This window comes from Cynocephalus volans, chromosome 3 (assembly GCF_027409185.1).
Source record: "Cynocephalus volans isolate mCynVol1 chromosome 3, mCynVol1.pri, whole genome shotgun sequence".
NCBI lineage: Eukaryota > Metazoa > Chordata > Mammalia > Dermoptera > Cynocephalidae > Cynocephalus > Cynocephalus volans.
Window position 1 is genome coordinate 58,873,230 of NC_084462.1, and position 19,129 is coordinate 58,892,358.

General features: G+C 44.7%; 1 protein-coding gene across 1 annotated transcript in view; it reads left to right on the forward strand.

The window, feature by feature from the left end:
* Nucleotides 1–19,129, forward strand: part of ADAMTSL3 (ADAMTS like 3) — a 345,110-nt gene that overhangs the window by 51,965 nt on the left and 274,016 nt on the right. The window contains exon 2 of the mRNA XM_063090639.1: nucleotides 8,166–8,285. Within this exon, the coding sequence (XP_062946709.1) occupies nucleotides 8,166–8,285 (120 nt within the window). The remainder of the gene's footprint in view (nucleotides 1–8,165; nucleotides 8,286–19,129) is intronic.

Consider the following 19,129-nt stretch of genomic DNA (forward strand, 5'->3'; position numbering starts at 1 on the left):
TCTGAAATGAGGAGAATACTTGGGTAAACTCACCATTAGCCTGGAGACAGGTCAAGGGCCCAGGCCTCAGCCCTGCTCCTGCTCAATGTTTGCAGTGGTGACAGGGATGTCACTCACATCTTCTGGGGGGACGTGAAGCAGGGATAGAGTGAGGCATGTACTGGGAGATGGAATCGGGATCCAAAACAGTCCTGACAGGCTGGAGTGACGGGCCAAATCTAAAGAGAATGTGAGTGACAGGAAATTGTGTGGAGTGCAGTGACATGGCTTAACAGTGTTGTGTAGGAAAGAGACTTGGGGACCTCCACTGACTGCGGTTCTGTCGAGGTTAGCAGTGTGGTGCTGGCTGTGTTCATGCTCCAGAGAGAGACAAGCACCCCACCTGGAAGCTCAGACCAAGCCTGGAGAAGCGTTCAACTGGCTTGTTGAATTTCAACTGGAATCACATTGTGTTTGCTTTTAACTGGTGACTGCTTGACTTTTGAGGCACGTTGGGTCTCACTCACCAACATAGGAATACATGCTTCTCTGTTTCTCTCTCTTCCATTACAGCATCTGAGAGACAGAGAAAAACCAAAGTACTTTTTCCTACCCTTTACTCTCCACTCAGCACAGAACTTCTGACAACAAATGTGTGGGGCATTTCTCCCCACATCAAGCCGTTCTCCAGTGGGCACCAGCTGGGTGTCCTCCAATTCAATTCTGATACTGTCTACCTGGAGGTAGCATTAGATCCCACAAGTTAAGGCTCAGTCCCACAAGGCTGCCCCTCATTCCAGACACCAATCGCAAGTATAGATTGTCACCTGTGCTTCTGACTGGCTATAAATTGGAGCTCCTGCTACTTTTCCTTGGGTTCGATTAATTTGCTCTAGAACTCAGGGAAACACTTTCCTTATGCTTACTGGGTTATTAATGGATACAATAAAGGACAGATGAATAGCCAGGTGAAGAGATATGTAGGGTGAGGTGTGGAAATGTCCCAAGTGCAGGAGTTGGGGTGCACCACACCCTGGCATATAGGTGTGCTCACCAACGCGGATGCTCCCCAAACCCAGTCCTTTCGAGTTTTTATGGAAGCTTCGTTATCTTGGCATGATTGATCACATCACTGGCCACTGGTAATCAACTCAACCTTCAGCCACTCTACCCTGCCTGAAGCTTGGGGGGGTGGGACTGAAAGTTTCAACCCTCTAATCACATAGTTGGTTTCCCTGGAAACCAGCCCATCCTGAGGCTATCCAGGAGCCCACCAAGAGACACCTCATTAGAACAAAGATGGTCCTACCACCCAGGAAATTCCAAGGGATTTAGGAGCTGTGTCAGATGCTCTTATCACTCAGGAAATTGCAAGGGTGTTAGGAGCTCTAGGACAGGAATTGTGGTCAGAGACTGAATATATATCTTATTATATCATAACATCACAATCAGCCAAAACTTTCACCCTGTCTTGATAGGTATTCTTGATCCTTTACATGGTGTAGATTGAGGCCTAGAACACAGAGATCTTGTCCTTGAATAGCCATCCCATATTTACTTCCTTCTGCCTAAGTCAAAGCCTTTGGTGGAGGGAGAGATGGAGACACAGCTGTATCCCCAAGCCTCAGATTCATAGTCCCTGGAGGTGCTGTCTGGATTCCTCCTGATCCCATCCACGGTGACTCAGCAGCTGTGGACAGTGGCTGGTGGGGATGATGCATTCTGGAAGCAACTCTCCTGGGCCCTGGCTCTGGGCCCTGGGAAGATCGCACACTTCCCAGTCTTGTCTCCCTCCCCTGCCTTCCCTCTAGCTCTTGCTACTTAAGGGCCCTGACCTCTTTGATCACCCAGTCCCATGTGGAACTGCATGCCACTGAGTCTCTCCGACATTTTGGAAGTCAACTCCCACCTGGGTGGAAATGTCAAATGCATGTTAAATGCTGGCTTTCTGAAGCCACAGGTAAACCCAGCCCTTTCTCATAAAGGGAGACCCAGTTTTTCTAAAAACCTTATCCACTGAGGGAGGGAGACAAAGGGAACGGGATTGAGGTTTCACACAGCAGCTGGGAGTTTGTGTGTCCCCAGTTAGCTTACCTGACTTCCTGTGTCTTGGCTTCTTCATGTGTGAAATGAGGCTAATGGCACCCACTTTGCAAGGTAATTGTGAGGACAGAATGAGACAGTTTTCACAAATAGCTCAGAGTAGATGCTCAGAAATCTGACTTTCCTTCTTTCCCATCTTTCTCCTCCAAGGGCCTCTGTTGAATCTGTCGTTTCTATTGGAGGTACTGCAGGAGAAAGTCTTGCTTCAGGAGGAGGTTGGGATTAGACTGTCTGTAAAGTTCCTCCCAGTTCTGCAATTCTGTGGCTCAAATAGTTGTCCCTTCCTAGATCCCACTTTGTTCAGACTCTAAAATTCAACTTAGGATGTGTGTGTTTGTGTGTGGGGGAGGGGGCCTCTGGGGAAGGGTGACAGGGAAAACTGCTATTGGCCAGAGTAGTTCAGTTGGGGAGCAGTGGACCACTTCAGACTAGTTTGGTATCTATAAACTGGCTGGATGCTGACAGACCTCTGTTGCCTTGGGAGAGAGTGAGATCCTCATCACTAAAGGTCTTCAAGCAGAGGCTGCAGGGAATCTGGCAGGATTGCTGAGGAAGACAGGCTGGACTGGATGGCCTAGAAGGTCCCTTCTGGTGCTGGGCTTTCTTAATCACAGGGTGCCACAGCACAGATCTTCAAAATTTCAGACAGCCATGGTGGCACGCGGTGACCTTGCTGCACCCTTGATACTATAGATGGAAACTTGGATTGCACCTGGGCTATAGAATCAATTCCCAAGTGATGGGAAATTTGCTCTGGAGTGAGGATTTGGCTAAAAAGAGATGAATGTAAAATTTTCATTATTTATCCATAACAAAGAGTGTGATGTGGATGTGGAGAGAATCTGGGTTAGCCCAGGAACGAGTAATCCTGAACTCCCACACTGGGGAGCATTGAGATTGTTGAGGAGTTTTACTGCATGGCTTAGGTGGTGCAACCCCCCCAGTCTTTCATTTCTCACCCCCACACACAGGCCTGGGATAGGTAAACATACCATTTTACCCAACTCAAAATTTAAGCAGAGAAGAAAAAGCTCATTGGAGCTTAAGAAATGTTTGAGGTTGTTTTTATTTATTTATTTATTTTACTTTTTATTTTAAAAATGTATTTATTTATTGTTATTATTTTTACATTCTAAGATGTGGAACCGTTGAGGGGGAGGGGGAGAGGAAAAAGTGGAAGGGAATAGAATGGGAGGAGGTGGAAGGAGGGGGAGCATGGTCGAGGCCTGTGACACTCCCGTCATTCTGTCAGGGAGCCCAGGGGGCTTCCGGTAGCAGCTCAGTCATGGATGGGTTAGATTCAAACTTCGGGATGGGAGAGGCGTGGCTGAGGCCCTTGGCACCCGCAACCCTGGCTCAGGAGGCTGGGGCACTATCAGTGGTGGCCCGGTGGTCATCACTGGGCTGGATGCAGACCTCAGGGAGACATGGCTGAGGCCCTCAGCCCTCCCCCAACCCCAGCTTGGGAGCCTGGGGGGTTTCTGGTCCTTCTAGGTTTTATAGGTGTTCTTTGGTGTTGTTAGACCTTTACTGGTTAATATCAGAACTTTGTCTCTCATCTGTGGGTTTTTGGTATTTTCTTTCAGTTCTGTGTTGGATTATTAGCTACCCCCACCACTCAAACTCTGCACTGGAACTAATCTGCAGTCCTTTGCTTACTTCTAAAATGGGGGAATTTCCTCTAGAGACCAGCACTTGATCCCTGTGGTTGACCTAAATTTCTGCTTTGCTGCTGATTCCCTGGGGAAGGCTTTTTGTGCAGCTCAGATTTTAACTGTTGACTTTGCAAGCACTTCCGGGTCTCATGAGATCTGGTACACCTGGGTTGTGTGGAAACTTCTGGTTTGGGCCTGAGTCTTTTCAGTAAACTGCACCCCTGCAGTTCCATATTCTTGGCCAGTCTCCACTGAGTGTTCTGTACTGATTGGAGGGCAGATCAGCTGTCCATGCTGTGCCCCAGTGTTCCCCCGGTGGCCCATCTCCCCGACCACCTGCACTCCAAACACTTCCTATGGGACAGGCTAAGTGCCGGTCCCTTGCGATGACTCATCAGCCTCTGATTGGCTCCCCTTTTTCAGCTGTTCTGGCTCCTTGCTCCTGTGTGGGTCCACAGGAACCCTGTTAGTGGTCTTGCTGGCCTAGGGCCACCAAGGCCCTCTTCTCCCTTCCAAGCAACTTCATCCAAAGGGCACAGTTGCGGCTTTTGCCAGCTTCTGCTCCATGCACTCACCAGGGACAGCCTTGAAGTGGTCAGGGCTCAAAACGGTCAGAGCAGTCCTTTCTTTTTCTCATTGTGGCTTCTCCTGCCTTTATGCACTCAGTAGGTCTTTCCTCCTCTTCCCCTGAGTTCTAGTGGCCCCAGTTTGATTGTCATTGCTTTTTAATAGTTGTAAATTTGTTGATTGTGGGAGAGGGTGACACTGGGGACCATCTATTCAGCCATCTTGATCAGAAGTCCTAATTGAATCAGTGGTTGTTTTTAATAGTACAGACACAGAGTGAACAAAAATCTATGGTTATAGAGAAGTGTTGTGTTCCTACAGAAAAAGACTTCAGGAGATTTTATCTGCACCAGGCTTTGGACAGTCCTACCTTCCCACAGAAGGTGGATGTTTGGGAGGAAATGCAGGCAGCATGCTCTTTCAGCAGGAGAGCAGTTGCAGAGGGACCCAGGAAAGAGACAGCTCAGTGGTAAGAAAGTTGAATGGAAGGGAGGGAGGATGATAGGGACAGGTGGACAACCTTGGGACCAGGCATCCCTGGGATCTAGTGGCAGGGTGTCCAAGGAGTAAGTGTAGGGGAAATGGAGGCTCAAAGTCAAGAGTCAGCCAACAAATTTGGCCTGATATGGACTCACATGGACCAGGAACCTTCATTTTTACAAAAGCCAAACCTGCATGCAATCTGGATGACATCCCTCTTCCTTCTCAAGGGCTTTACTCCTGCTGTTATCTTTTCTGTGCCCTCCTTTGCCTGTCTGTCTCTTTCTACTGGGTTATTACAGTAACCAAACATTCTCCAGCATCTCCTATCTTTTAAAAAATCCACTTTCAGACCCATGTCCCCTCTAGCTATTGCTCCATTCTAAGTCTCCCTTCATGGCCTCTACTTCCTCTTCTCCCAGTCACTCCTCAAAACCATTGCAATTGTCCCTGCCACTGCACAGTAACTACTCTTGTCCAGGTCAACAGTGACCTCCTTGTTGCCAGATCCAATGGACACTTCTCCAGCCTCATCTCTCTTGATCTCTTAGCAGCATTCAAGACAGCTGTCTATTCTCTTTGATGCTGAATCCTTCCATGACTCGTTTATTTTTCTTTATTCTATTCTAATTGATGATCATTTATAGTCTCTTTTTCTGGTTCCTCCTCTTCTACTCACTTGCAAATATTAGAATTTTTGAGGCTCCAGGCAAAGCCCTCTTGTGTGCCAAACTCTTTCTCTAGGAGGAGCCTTTCTGGTATAATGGCTGTAAATAAATGTATATATACGTATATGTATGAAAATGTAAGTGATGACTTCCAGATCTCTATCTCTAGCTCATCTCCTTTCTAAGCTCCAGACTTGCATGTTGAACAGCCAACTCAAGCTCCCCACATGATGTCTCACAAACACCTCAAACTCAAGCAGAACTATTGACTCTCTACCCCTCTCCAGTGAATCTATTTGTGCCTCAGCGTTGCCCATCCATCGCATTTCTCTCAAGCCCAAATCCCAGAAGTCACCCTGATTCCTCCTTTTTCCCCCCTCATCAGCAGATCTTATTGGCTCTGCTTCTAATCTTCCCACCTCTCTCCTGCTTTGGGATAATGATCCCAGTTCAAGGTGCCAACTGTTCTCACCCGGATTAGTATCAACAACCTTCCAGCTGGTCTTTTTGATTCTATTTTTGCCTCTTTCTAGCCCATTCTCCATAAAGCAGTTGTGTTGTTGAAATACATTTCTGTGGTTCTCCAGCCCCTTGCCGTGCCCACAAGGCTCTGGATGTGCTGCCCCTTCCTTTCCACCTTATCTCCGTTTCATGCCACTCTCTTCCTTGTCCATCCTGGGTCCGGCTACACTGACCTCCCTTCTGTTCTTCAAACCTACTAACCTCATTTTCATTTTGGGGCTTTTGTACTTGTTCTTCTTGTGGCTAGGAATGCTCATCCTTGGCTTTTTGCATATCTGGGTCCTTCTTATGTTTTACATATTAGCTTCTCAGGGATGCCTTTGCTGACCATATTATCTGAAATTGAATAGCCCTTGTCCAACATTATTTTCATATCACCCTGTTATTTCCTATACAGCACTTAGAACTTCTATTTTCTTATTTATGCACTTATTTGCTTATTTTATTATGTATCTCCTCCCACTAGAATGTAACCTCCATGAAAACAGAGACCTTATCTTTCCTGTTCTCCATTGTATCCATAGCACTTAGAACAATGCCAGGCATAGAGTAGGTGCTCAATAAATATGTATTGAATGCATGATCAACTGAATATAAGCATTGTATTAGAAAGCCCGCTATATTCAGGGAGCTGTTTTAAGGTGGTGATCCTGGACTGCTTCCAGCTCCCACTGTTTGGTGAATGGATCTTTTGCTGTCTTCACACATTGCTGCTAGCAGATTCCAGCCCTGGCTCTAGGCCTGGCTTTGTAGTGACTGGCAAGTCTTCTAACTCTCAGAGCCTTAGTTTACTCATTTGTAAAATAAAGAGTTTGATCTAGATGATTTCTAAGGTCTCCTTAGGCATTTAAAATTATGATTTTATGAACTCTGAAACCAATAGAGGCAAATAACAATAGTGGTTCTAAATCTCTCATGTAAATACAGTTTAATAAGAAAATCTTGACATTCTTTTAATGATCTAATGCTGTCTAGACTATCTAGTCTAGTGGAGTTATCTCCTCTATGTTCCTTGACAAAGCTGTCGTGTGTTGATTTCTCTCTTTAAGTGCAGTATTCAGATGGATGTTTTTGCTTTCACCAAAGTTCCAGCTGCGATTTGGGAATGAGACCATCAGGGCTGCAGAGTTATTAGAGAAGTGCATTTATTTCTCACTCCTGTTTGCAGAGAGCGATATCCATAGAGTAACACCTGTGGCCTCTTGAACTATTCCTTACTCATTCCCTTTCCTAAGCAGGGGGAATGAGGTCCCAGTTGGGGTCATAGTCACTGATCCATGTTTTTTGATTCTGTGGAACTAAGCACTGGGGGTTTCGCCTCCCTTATCACATTCCTCCTGAACCAGTCAAGGCAGTGATCTGGTGAATGCTCTGCATCCTCAAACATCCCTTGGATGGTCTCTCCCAGGAGCGTGTGGTGGCATGATGGTAGCATCTCCACTGGGCTGTTACATCTAAGGCATATTCCCCAACAGAGGATGTCCTTCTTCCTGAGTTCCATCTGACCCCAACAAATGGGGCTTAAGTCTAATGATTCCTAATGATTCCGATGTCAGGGTTTTCCATGAACCAAATGAAGTCTTTCTGCAAAACCAATGTTTATTTAACTTGGGTCTTTATATAAGCATTAAAGCATTGTGAGAAAAAAGTCACATATACACCAAAACAATTAAAGTGGTTATTATTAGTTGAAGGGATTATGGGTGATTTTTATTGTCTTTTATGTTCCTCTGTCTTTTCTAAAGTTTCTACAATGAACATACATTTCTGTTGTAGTATGGAAAAAAAATTTTGTCCTCATTCTTTCACCAAAAAAAAAAAAAAAAAAGGAAGGAAGGAAAAAAGGAAGAAAATCCTAAAAATAATGGCTTTGCAACAATAAAACATAAGCAAGTTAATGACTTTGTGGCTGAATTGCTGGAAGGTGGGGGGGGGGATGGGAGCAGGGGAGGCAGGTGTCAGGACATAAATACCACGTGTGTCAATTTGAGATGTTTCAGTGTGATATCCTGGCCTAACAGGGCCCCACCACAGATGCCTCACCTTGGTCTTTGCTAAGGCAGGGCACTTCCCTATTCTTTACTTGGTATGGCCTGTAGGGGACATTCTCTTGGAATATCCTTTTTGGACTCCGCTTCTCAGGGGTTTCTTACTGGAGCCTTATTTGTGACCAAGTGATCTTTCCTTTCAGACCACAGCAGAGAAGTCTCCGGGAGCCTATTTCCTGCCCGAGTTTGCACTTTCTCCTCAGGGAAGTTTTCTAGAAGATACAACAGGGGAGCAGTTTCTCACTTATCGCTATGACGACCAGGTAAGAACACTGTGAAAGAAACTCCCTTTGACTTTGCCATTTGCCAATGGGCTGGAAACAGTGTTTCAAAAATACCTTCAAAATAATTGTATTTGCCTCTTGGCAGTACTGGTACAATAGACCCTTGACACCCTTGAAGGATCCCAGGACTTAGGGATTGCCCACATTTGCATATACTTTCCTATACAGTGCACCATTCTTGCTCCAGTTGGAGCATTTGCTTGAGAATTACTTTTTCATATTTCCAGCAGAAATATATGATGGATTCATTCATTTTAGCTATCACCAAACTTATTATTCAGTTCTGAAATTATCCGAAATTCTGTTTTCTGATTGAGCATTACTTTTTTGTCCTTTTAGCTTTTACTTCATTTCTTTTACCAGCACCAACATTGTATTATTGTTGTTTGTTTTTTTTTCCCCCCAAACCCATCTTCCAGAAAAGAATAGAGTGTGTATGCCTGTGTGTGTGTGTAAATCACTTTATGAAGGCTAACTGGAGAACAAGGCCATGCCTGGCGGAGGTGTGGAAGCTGGCCACTGGGAGTTGTGATTCCTTCCATTCTTGATTCACATTGATGCCTTCACAGCATTTAAGAACATACATGTCTTTGAAACCACTTACAACTCAGAGAAACAGAATGACAACTTTGCCAAGTGCAGAGGTTTCTAGCTGATAGAGCCTGAAATCACCGGGCAGTGGAGCAAACCAGGGTGGGATTTAAGACAATGTGGGACCTTGGTGGATCTGGTAGACCTTGGCACCTACAGAGCCCTAGTGAAGATGAGGAGCTGGACAAGATCACCTTCTCGTGGCACATGATGGAGTGGAGGGAGATGGCCCAGTAACCAAGGCCAGCTGTGCCTCAACGTCAAAGGCCAGCACGTTCTGGTTTGATTGAAGCAAGGCCTAGTTAGGGGGTGAAAAACAGTTCTCAGAAAGAGCAGCTCGGAGAAAGTCTGTCTGCCAATGCGGGTAGATCCAAGATGTGACTACAGGGAGTGGGGCCCAGCTCTGGGGCTGGCTAGAGCTAGGCAGAGTGCTGGAGATCAGGCTGGGAGGATCATGAAAGTCTTTGCACAGCAGAATAGGCTGAGGCAGGACGGAGAATGGAACAAAGAGAGCAGGAAGAGAAATCTGATGCCCAGTGCTCTGTATCCCAGCTTGGGGGAGGCACTACATCATCTGGGTCCTTGAGGCTGCTTCTAAGTGACATGCCCTTGGTACGTTTAGCTCTTGGAGCTAGGGTTGGAGTGAGGGCCAGCACCGTGGTCCAGCAGATCCCTGTGGGCAGAGAGTTACATAGGTCATTGGGGCGGGGGTGGGATAAGCCCAATTTTGTATCAAAAATTTCAACACTTAATTCAATGTTTAATTTCAACCAGTTACTTGAAGAGTGAGTGCTTAAATAGTTATTGTGGGGAGCTGGAGTGGGGTGGGGGGTAATTCTGTATTCACATTATGGAGCCTAGGCATTTGGGCATAGTTGCTAACAGGGCCTAAAACATCATTAAGTTGCCTTCTGCCTTCTTCTTTGATGGATTTTTAGAGGGGCTATAATTTATGGCTCCTTTTAATCCAGAAATCAATGATCCAACAGGTTTTCTTATGAGAACTTCAGAGAAGCTAATTGAGAAGGCAGTAAAGGATGAAAGAGGGTGTCTGGAAAATAACAAGCTATGTATTTTATAATTAAAGAGCGGTTAATGCCTTCTCCAGGTTCCACAGATACATTATATTTAATATAATAACAATATAAAAGCTAGAAAAAGAGGAAAACAAGCCCCTTTAGTCTTTTCAAAAGGTCTGCAGCAGATCTTTAAAGTGTGTGTTATGCTGTGGAAAGTTCGTCCTAGACATGGTGTTCCAGAAAGCCCCAGTGAATAATGCATAAAAACACTCTGTGTTGCTCCCACTGTGTGTTTCTTTTAAGGGAAAGGAATAAGGTCAAACTATAACAAGCCAATAACAGCACCCACCTTTCTCCACTAATGGCAAAGAAAACAGGCCCTTGCCCTAAACTAAGTGTATTTCCTGCATGAACATCAAAAATAGAGTCAGCTAGAGACTGGTAACCCATCACCGAAGCCCTGATTCTCTTTCCTCTTCATGCCTGTCATGAAGACTGCATTGTAATGTCAGCGAGCTCCTCAGGCACTGGATAAAAGATAGAGCCAATCAAATTTTATCAAATTAAAAAAAAAATCCCTTTACTCTGCAGCCTATGACAAAACATTAAGATCAATTAAGAACAAAGACACTGGAGTCAGACTGCTTTGGGTTTGAATCCCAGTTCTGCCATTTTACTTGCTGTATGACTTTGGACAGGTTCCTTCACTCCTCTGTGCCTATTTTCTCATCTGTAGAATGGAGATATGGATAATATCTACCTTATGGAGGTGTTTTGAGGACTTAAAGGAGAAAATTTATATAAGTCTCCCTGCACAGGGCCTGGTACATATAAGCATATAATTTAGCTGTAGTTATTACTAATAATATTATTTGCAAACACTATTGAGAGAATCTCAGATATGCTTACGCTAAAGGAAAGGAAGAAGTATATTCTCCATTTGCATCAGAGGACCCCACACAACATTTTAAATTAATTTTTATCAAGGTATAACATACATACAGTAAAATGCACACATATCTGGAGTGTAGAGCTTGATGGATTTTTAAATATTTTTACACCTGAGTAACCACTTACCCAGATCAAGAAATTCAGCATTTTCAGCACCCTATGAGGATCCTTATGGCCTCTTCCAATCAACATCTCCCACCCTAGAAGTAACCATTCTGAGTTCTATCACTATGACAGTTTTGCCTAGTTTTAATTTTAATTTTAATTTTATATAGATGGAATCATAGAGCACATACTCATTTGTGTCTGGCTTCTTTCACACATCATTATGTCTGAGAGGTTCAACCAAGTCGTTGGATCCAACATAATATAGGATTTAATGTCTAGCAGTCAGTTGTAGTCTTTGGAACGAATTGTCTCATGTTGGAACAAATTGCAGCATACTGGGTGGCATGCAGCATTGCTTCTGCACAGAAATTCCCAGGTTGTCCCTAAAAGGTTTTCAGGACAGTCCCTCCAAAGATTCCATTCCTGGGGAAGCGGTAGGGACAGTTGTCCAGAGTAGCCTTTGTTGTACCAAGCAGCCGCTGGCATTCCACAGCCAGAAATAGGTGCAGGGACGGTGTGAGTTGCCACCAGGGCAGTATCTGTGCTGTCAGGTGGCTTGGGTACCTACCTGCAGAGTCTCCATATGTATGCCAGGGATGCTGCCTAGTTGTCACAGTGGCTTGGAGCCAGAGTGACAAAGTGCTTATACACTCGAGGCTGCCGTCTGGTTTCTAAAGTTTGGGCTCAGATATGGGATCACTAGGCTCTTCCTATGTATAAAATGCTCACTTGGTAAAATGGGAAGCAAGTGGATGGTGTGTAGATGTTTGCTTTCTTGGGCAATCCTCAGAGGACTTTTTAAAGTATTTTATCCTGGGCACGATTTCATGAAGACCTTTGGGTCACTCTTCAAATGGCTCCTGGATTAGGTGCCTGGAAAACCAATAACCCTGAGGCCAGTAAAGCACAGCTGTGATGTAGGCTGCATTTAATGAGACGAATAAAAGCCACACTATGGATTATATGGGGGGCCAAAGCAGCTCTTAGTGAAGAAAGTAGTCCGAAGCCAACTGGGTGGGTAGCAATGCGGTTTAGTGCAAACCGGACTAGTCAAGCAGCTTTGGCCTTGCTTCTACCACTAATTAGCTTATAATTTAACACAGTTATTTAACATCTTTGGACCTCAAATTCTTCATTTGTTTTAAAAAAAACAAAGTGACTGGATTTCATGATCTGGACTCCTTCTACTCTAAAACAGTCTATTTTTTGAAGCTACAAATATACTATTCCACATTGCAGAGTGTTAATTGGATCATTCTGATTATCCAGGCAGTCCGGCCAGCAGTGCAGTAAACTATTACTTAGAGAATTATAGAATTTCACAGCTAGTGTTGACTTTGGCCCAAATGCCTCATTTTACAAGTCAAGGAAACAGACTCTGCGAATGCAAATGACTTACTCAAGGACACCGCGATGGCTATTTGAAAAACTAAGACCATTACTCTCCAAACCCAGGCTCCCCTACTCTGGGATATATCCAGCTGCTTCTCTCAGAAGAATTGCTTAGAAAATTATCGTCTTTCCTAAGAATCCTGATTCCAATGTGATAGTCAATAGAGCCTTGGGGGACCTCAGTAGACCACGGACAATGATTTAATATTAATGGGTTGCTTTATCGGCTTGTTTTCAGCACCTTCAGGAATTTGGAATTAGCTATGCCGATAGCATCTATAAGCATATCATTCCTCCCCGGTTTTTAATAGAAGTTACAATTTTTTTCAAAGTCTCGGTGAAACATATTAGTTGAAATTGAATTGAAATGACGCTGATTTCCCATTGGGTGAGTACACCCTTAGAACGAAAGCATTCTAGCACTTGGTTGCATCCGGTGCTTGAGAGAGTTAGAATGTGTTAGTTTGGGATGACTGGCCAAGAAGGTTGTGGTTGAGAGTTATTAGCTAGCCAGTCTCTGGGGTAGATTCTTTTGTCATTCCTCATAGTGGTTTTGGAGTTTTGTCCCATAGAGGACCTGTTCATAGGCAAACAGCTGAATGTTGGTTGGTTTTAGGGAGCCGAGTCTCGAATTCTGCCTTTGTTCTTTATCCCATCACCAACTAAGGCAGTGTTTTTTCCATCCTTACCTTAATTCAACTCACTGAGAATTTGAACTTGGAGCTTCATTATGGACACTGATTTGAAACTCTGTGACAAACTTAGTGTTTCTCAGTTAGAGGTCATATATTTAAAAAAAAATTAGGAAGACTGTTGTTTTGCACAAGTATTTTAAAATTTTTATTTATGTATTTATTTTTGGCATTTGTTAGGTGTAGGGAAATGTGCAAGGCGTGTCATCCCAGACTTAATGGATTTGTTGTAATGTGCTTTCTCCTCATGGCAGCCACAGTGGGATAAGGGGGGTGGAGCACGAGCAGTAAGTAGGTAACTTAGAAATTAGTGCCTCATGTACATTTTTCTATGGCCCATGAATTGTTCTTTTTGTGTGCACATGTTGGTGTAATGTTGACTGTGCCACATTTCGGTTATGAGGCACCCAAAGGCAGGGAAAAAGGTTAAGAACTTGGATTCTAAGCATGCAGGACAAGGCTGGATGTTCAGTAAGTGTTGGGTTCTGATTTTCTTAAAATTAACCAATCCCACTAATGTAAGCTTGGAGCCATATAAAAGAGAACCACTGTATTAATCCGCTTCTGTTGCTTCTAAAAAAATACCTGGAACTGGGTAATTTATAAGAAAATAAAATTTATTGCTTACAGTTTCAGAGGCTGGAAAGTCCAATGTTCAGGGAGTACATCTGCTCAGGGTGTTCTTGGTGTTGACTCTACAGAAATGCAGGGGTCTCGCATGGCAGAAAATGGCAGAGCAGAGAGAGACTCTCACATGCTCTCCTTTTAAAGCCCTCAGAACCACGCCCCTGATGACCATTGTTAATCCATTCATTATAGCAAGGTCCTACAATCTAATCACCTCTTCAAGGCCCCACCTTTCAATCATCAAAATAAGATTTCCCACTTTCTCAACACTGTCATAGTGGGGGCCAAGTTTCCAATACTTGCAACACTGGGGACACAATTTAAGCTTCAATGAGTTTGGGGGGGATATTCAATCCACAGCAACTACCTTGATTCATGAGGACCTTTAAATCTGTGAGAAGACCTTTTAAATCTGTGTACGCCCCACCATCCCTTCTTCTCTGCAAACTTCTGTCCCTTCTGTCGACTCAGGGAAAGCGCTGCTGATGAATTTAGCATTTGTTTTGTCTCTTCCTGGTTGTGTTTAAGTGGATTCAAGATTTTTTCCAGATTTAAAATGCTTTTACCTGTACTCTAATCTACCATTACTTTCAGTGACCACTTGATTTTGCAATTCATACTGTCTCCTGCTGCTTTCTCCTCATTTTTAACCCTTAAAATCTAACTTCTAGTATCTCCTCCAACCCCTCCTCCCTACCTTACACAGACATCCTTTTTAAGAACTTTCGTTACTTTCTGAAGTTACATCCAGATTCTGGTGTGAAATAGTCTATATTTGTAAAAGTCTGTGTTTGTAAAATTCCGTGTTTGTAAAATCCTCAGGCCATATGACATCACAGATGGAGTCATAGTTGACTTTTCTCTCTCCCTCCTTGGATGTCACTGACTGCCTATTTGTATGATTTGTATGATTTCTTGTCTCAAAATGCCTCTCTAAATTGTATTTTCTTTACTCTTTCTGTTGCCAGGGAGGCAGAAGGCTGGATGCGTGGCCCTGGTAGGCTCCTGGAATCATAGCATGTCAGAGTTGAAAGGAGGTATAGGGAGTCTGGTTTTTCAGGTGAGGAATCTGAGCCCCAGAGAGGAACAGTGTCTTGTCCAAGATCACACAGCCAGGCAGTAGCAAAGCCAAGTGCCTGTTCTTTGCCCTTAAGTTCAGTTCAGTTAAGACATTTTTACATCTAATCTGTGGGTGGGAAAAGTATGAGAGAAATGTTTGAATGAATTTTTAATGCTGGTAATAACAATAATGTATTAATAATGAAGTCTTTGTGTAGTCTTATTTCTAAACTTCTTTAAAATGTCTTTTTTCTTATAATGTTATGACAATCCTGATTTTCCTTTTCCTTACTTAACTACTGATTTATGCATTCTTTCTAGGGAGGGGAAATCTGTTTGCTGTGAGTACATCTTTCTCAAAGTAACTTCTTCCGAACTTTTCATGAATATCTTGGCCAGGAGCTTCATTGTGGTTAAACTGTTGGCAGGCCTCAGAAATATCACTTGATGTTTCCAAGTTATTTATATAATAGTTTTTAGCTTGGAAAGTATATACCAACTTCTGAAATTTCTGGTAAGGAAAGATGAACATAGCCCTTGAGTCTACGGGGCATTGTCATCTTCTTTACGGATTAAAATGAGCCACTCATATGTTCTCCACACAGAAGAGTTTCCGTGTTGTTTCTGGCCTGTGTGTATAATGTTTTTAAGCAGCAAGCCATTTGAGTTTGAATAGTTCATTCCTTTGTTAGTGAGTAATCTTGGTCAAATGTAGTTATGCTCCTTAAATATTCCAAAGATTTAGCGATCTAGCGAGAAAGCAAACTCATGGTCTGTTAGAAGACAAGAACGCATTAATTGGAATAACTCATACTTTATTCCAAGTTCAGGCACATAGCAGATACATGAACATTGCACATGCAACAGTTCATGCTGTTCTGATTGATTCTGGCACACGTAAACTCTGAATTTCATCATCATTGCACTTTTCATAAAGCATAAAAGAATTAGGTCTATTAATAGAGGTTCAATATCCAACTTTTGAACTATGCAGACATTTCCCTCTTTATTTATTTATTTAGTTAGTTATTAATATTATTTTTTACGTTCTATGAAGTTGTTGTGGAGCAGTTGGGAGGGAGAGGGAGAGGGGAAAGGGGAAGGAAATGGGATGAAGAGGGAGGAAGGAAGAGGGGAAGGATTGAGGCCTGTGGCACTCCCTCATTCCCACAGGGGAGACCAGGGGGCTTCCAGCAGTGGCTTGGTCATTGCCTGGCTGGGTGCAGATGTCAGGCGGGTGTGGCAAAAACCCTCGCCCCCCAACACCCCAGCTCGGGAACCTGGGCCCCTTCTTGCTTTGGCACAGTGGTCGTAACTGGAGTGGTTGTGCATGTTGTGGGGGCGTGGCCGAGACCCCCCCACTGCTCTGGCTTAGGAGAGCCCAGGGCACTTCCTTTGGCAGCTTGGTGGTCTTTGCTGGGGTTGTTGTGTGTGTTGGGGGGTGTGGCCAAGGCCCTTGGTCACCCACTGCCCTGGCTCAGGAGAGCATGGGGAGCTTCCTGCGGCAGCTTGGTGGTTGTTGCTGGAGTGGTTGCATATGTGTGTGGCTGAGGCCCTTGGCCCCAACCTTGGGACTGGTTGCGGGTGTGGTGGGGGGGGGCAGGGCTGAGGCCCCCAGCTCTCCCTTCTTTCTGGCTTGGTAGCCCAAGGGACTTCCAGTCTTTCTAGGTGTTACAGGTATTCTTTGGTGAAATAAGACCTTTACTAGCTAATATTGAACTTTGTCTTTGGTTGTGGATACTTTGTTTTCTCTTTCAGTTCTGTGTTGGATTATTTGCTGTTTCCACCACTTAAACTCTGCACTGGAACTAATTTGTTGTCCTTTGCTTACTTCTAAAATGGGGGAACTTCCTGTGAGGACCAGTACTTGAGCTCTGTGGCTGTGGTTGAGCTAAATTGCTGCTTTGCTGCTGATTCCCTAGGGAAGGCTTTTTATGAGCTCAGGTTTTAATGGCTGACTTTACAGGTACTTCTGGGTCTAGTGAAATCTGGTGCACCCAGGTTGTGTAGAAACTCTGGTCTGGGCCTGAGTCTTTTCATCAAACTGCACCCTATGCAATTCTATATTCCTGACCAGTCTCCTCTGAGTGGTCCTATGCTGATTGGGGGCAGATCAGCTGTCCTTGCTGTGCCCCAGTGTTCCCCCGGTGGGCCTTTCTCCCCCACTGCCTGTGGTCCAAACACTTCCCATGGGACAGGCTGTGCTCCAGTCCCTTGTGATGACTCACCAGCCTCTGAGTGGCTCCTTTTTTTCAGTTGTTGTGGCTCCTCGGTCCTGTGTGGGTCCACAGGAAGCCTGTTAGTAGTCTTGCTGGCCGTGGGGCCACCATGGCCCTCTTCTCCCCTGCAGCCTCCAAGCTACTTCATCCAAAGGCCACAGCAGCAGCTTTTGCCAGCTCCTGCTCCAAGTGGTCAGCAGCTCCAGCCTGGAAGCAGCCAGGATTCAAAAAGGTCGGAGCAGTTTTTTCTTTCTCTCCTTCTGGCTTCTTCTGCCTTCATGCACTCCATAGATCTCTCCTCCTCTTCCCCTGAGCTCTAGTGGCCCCAGCTTGGCTGTCGTTGCTTTTTTATAGTTATAAATTGTTTGATTTGTGGGAGAGAGTGACCTGGGGCCTGTCTATTCCACTGTCTTTCACATTTCCCTCTTTTAATGCTGTCTTCCTAGACTCATTCTGGAGGTGCTGTGTGATTTTTTAAAATCATTTTAACTATATTGGTTAGTTGGTAGATATAGGATGGTGAAGGTCAAGACAGTCCCAAATGCAGCTTTTCCTAAAAGTCCCTCACTATAGTCAAGAAGGCTGAGAGACAGGTCTGTCGTCACAGGGCCCCTGCTACCTGTCCCCAGATCTTCCTTTCTCTCCGAGATCAGATCAGTCCCTACACAAAGACTCTCAGAGTCTTCAAGCACTTTGAGACTAGATCATTTTGAGCAACTCAGCTCTGTCATCCACAATCCCCAGATGAAAGAGAGCAGGTGGGCTCCCCTCTCCATCATCTCCTCTCTTCAGCCATCCCTGCATGCCTTGCTTTTCCTCCTGTTTTATACTTTGATTATTGCCCCCAACCCCCAATGCTTTCCACTGACCTCTCATAGTCCACAAAACCCCGTGTTCTCACTTCTCACTTCCTGCTTCAGCTGAAAACTGGCCGTCACCAGGCTCACTGCCTCCCCTGCAGACCCCACGTGGAGGCTGCTCAGGCCTCACACCCCAGGCGTTATGAGGCTGAGGTGGCAAGTTGACCTTCCCTGAGTCCCTACTTCTGCTTCCTGGCCAGTCCTCTTCTCTCAATCCTCCTCCTTCTTGGAGGCTCATGTCATTCATTTAAATCACCAAAGTCTTTAGGACCTGATCCTCACATTCTTTCTTTCCTCCGAAGTCCTGCCATGATCCTGGGAGTGTTCAGAAATTATAGACAACCCAAGCTTCCATCTGTCTCTGTCATTTCTGGATCTCTCTGGCTCCAGTGACCTTCACCCCCATTTCATTTCAGCCATCCATTTCAAGTGTCCAACTTGGACCTTGTCATTCTTCAAACCACTTTGCCCTAGAAATATTATATTCCTGCAGCCTGTCTCTAATCCTAGTCCCCTCTCCTTCACGTTTCCCTACGCTCACTCCTACTACATGTCTACATTTTGACCTCAAAGAGACATCCAATTCTCTTGTCCTTTAGTTTCTCCCAGGTGATCAGCCACCTTCTAGCAACTCTAGGTCTCCTACCCATGTGGATTCTCCCCCTATCACTATTGTCCATCCCCTCAGAAGCACAGTTTTTCTGGGGCACCAGCCCAGTGGGGCCCTATTGCTAGATCTGTACAACTCAGTGGTTCTCCCTGTCTTATACTTAGTTGGCCTCTGAGTTCTACTGAAGAAAGTCACCCAGCCACAAACTATAGCCTCATGCAGTGGGGGAATCCTCAATGTCACCTTTGATTGTCTCCAAGTTTTTAGTTTGACTGCTCTCATCACTGCCTCCTACTAAACAACTTTTCTCCTACTGAACGTGTCTTTCTCTTAAATGAATGCCAGGCTGTATCCTGTTGTGTTCTGTGCTCCTCAGGCATAGCGAAGGTAGTGGGTTTTATTAGTGCCTGCTGTCTTGGGAAAATATAGGGCCTGGGACAGGAAAGTGGGCCTGTTATAAGGATGGGGAGTAAAGGTGGTGGGGGCTGGATGGAAGCATCTTATTTCTTTCTCTTGTCAAAGCATAAAACAAAGATCAACAGAGCTACAAAACAAAGGTGAGTTGATTTGCTGGCCAGGCAAGAGGAGCCACGTCAAGCACGAAAAGACTTTGCTGGTTCTCTCCAGGCTGAATTTGGAAGGGCTAGATGTAGAAGCAAAATGGAATTTACTCCCTATTACAAGGGCTTTGAGGC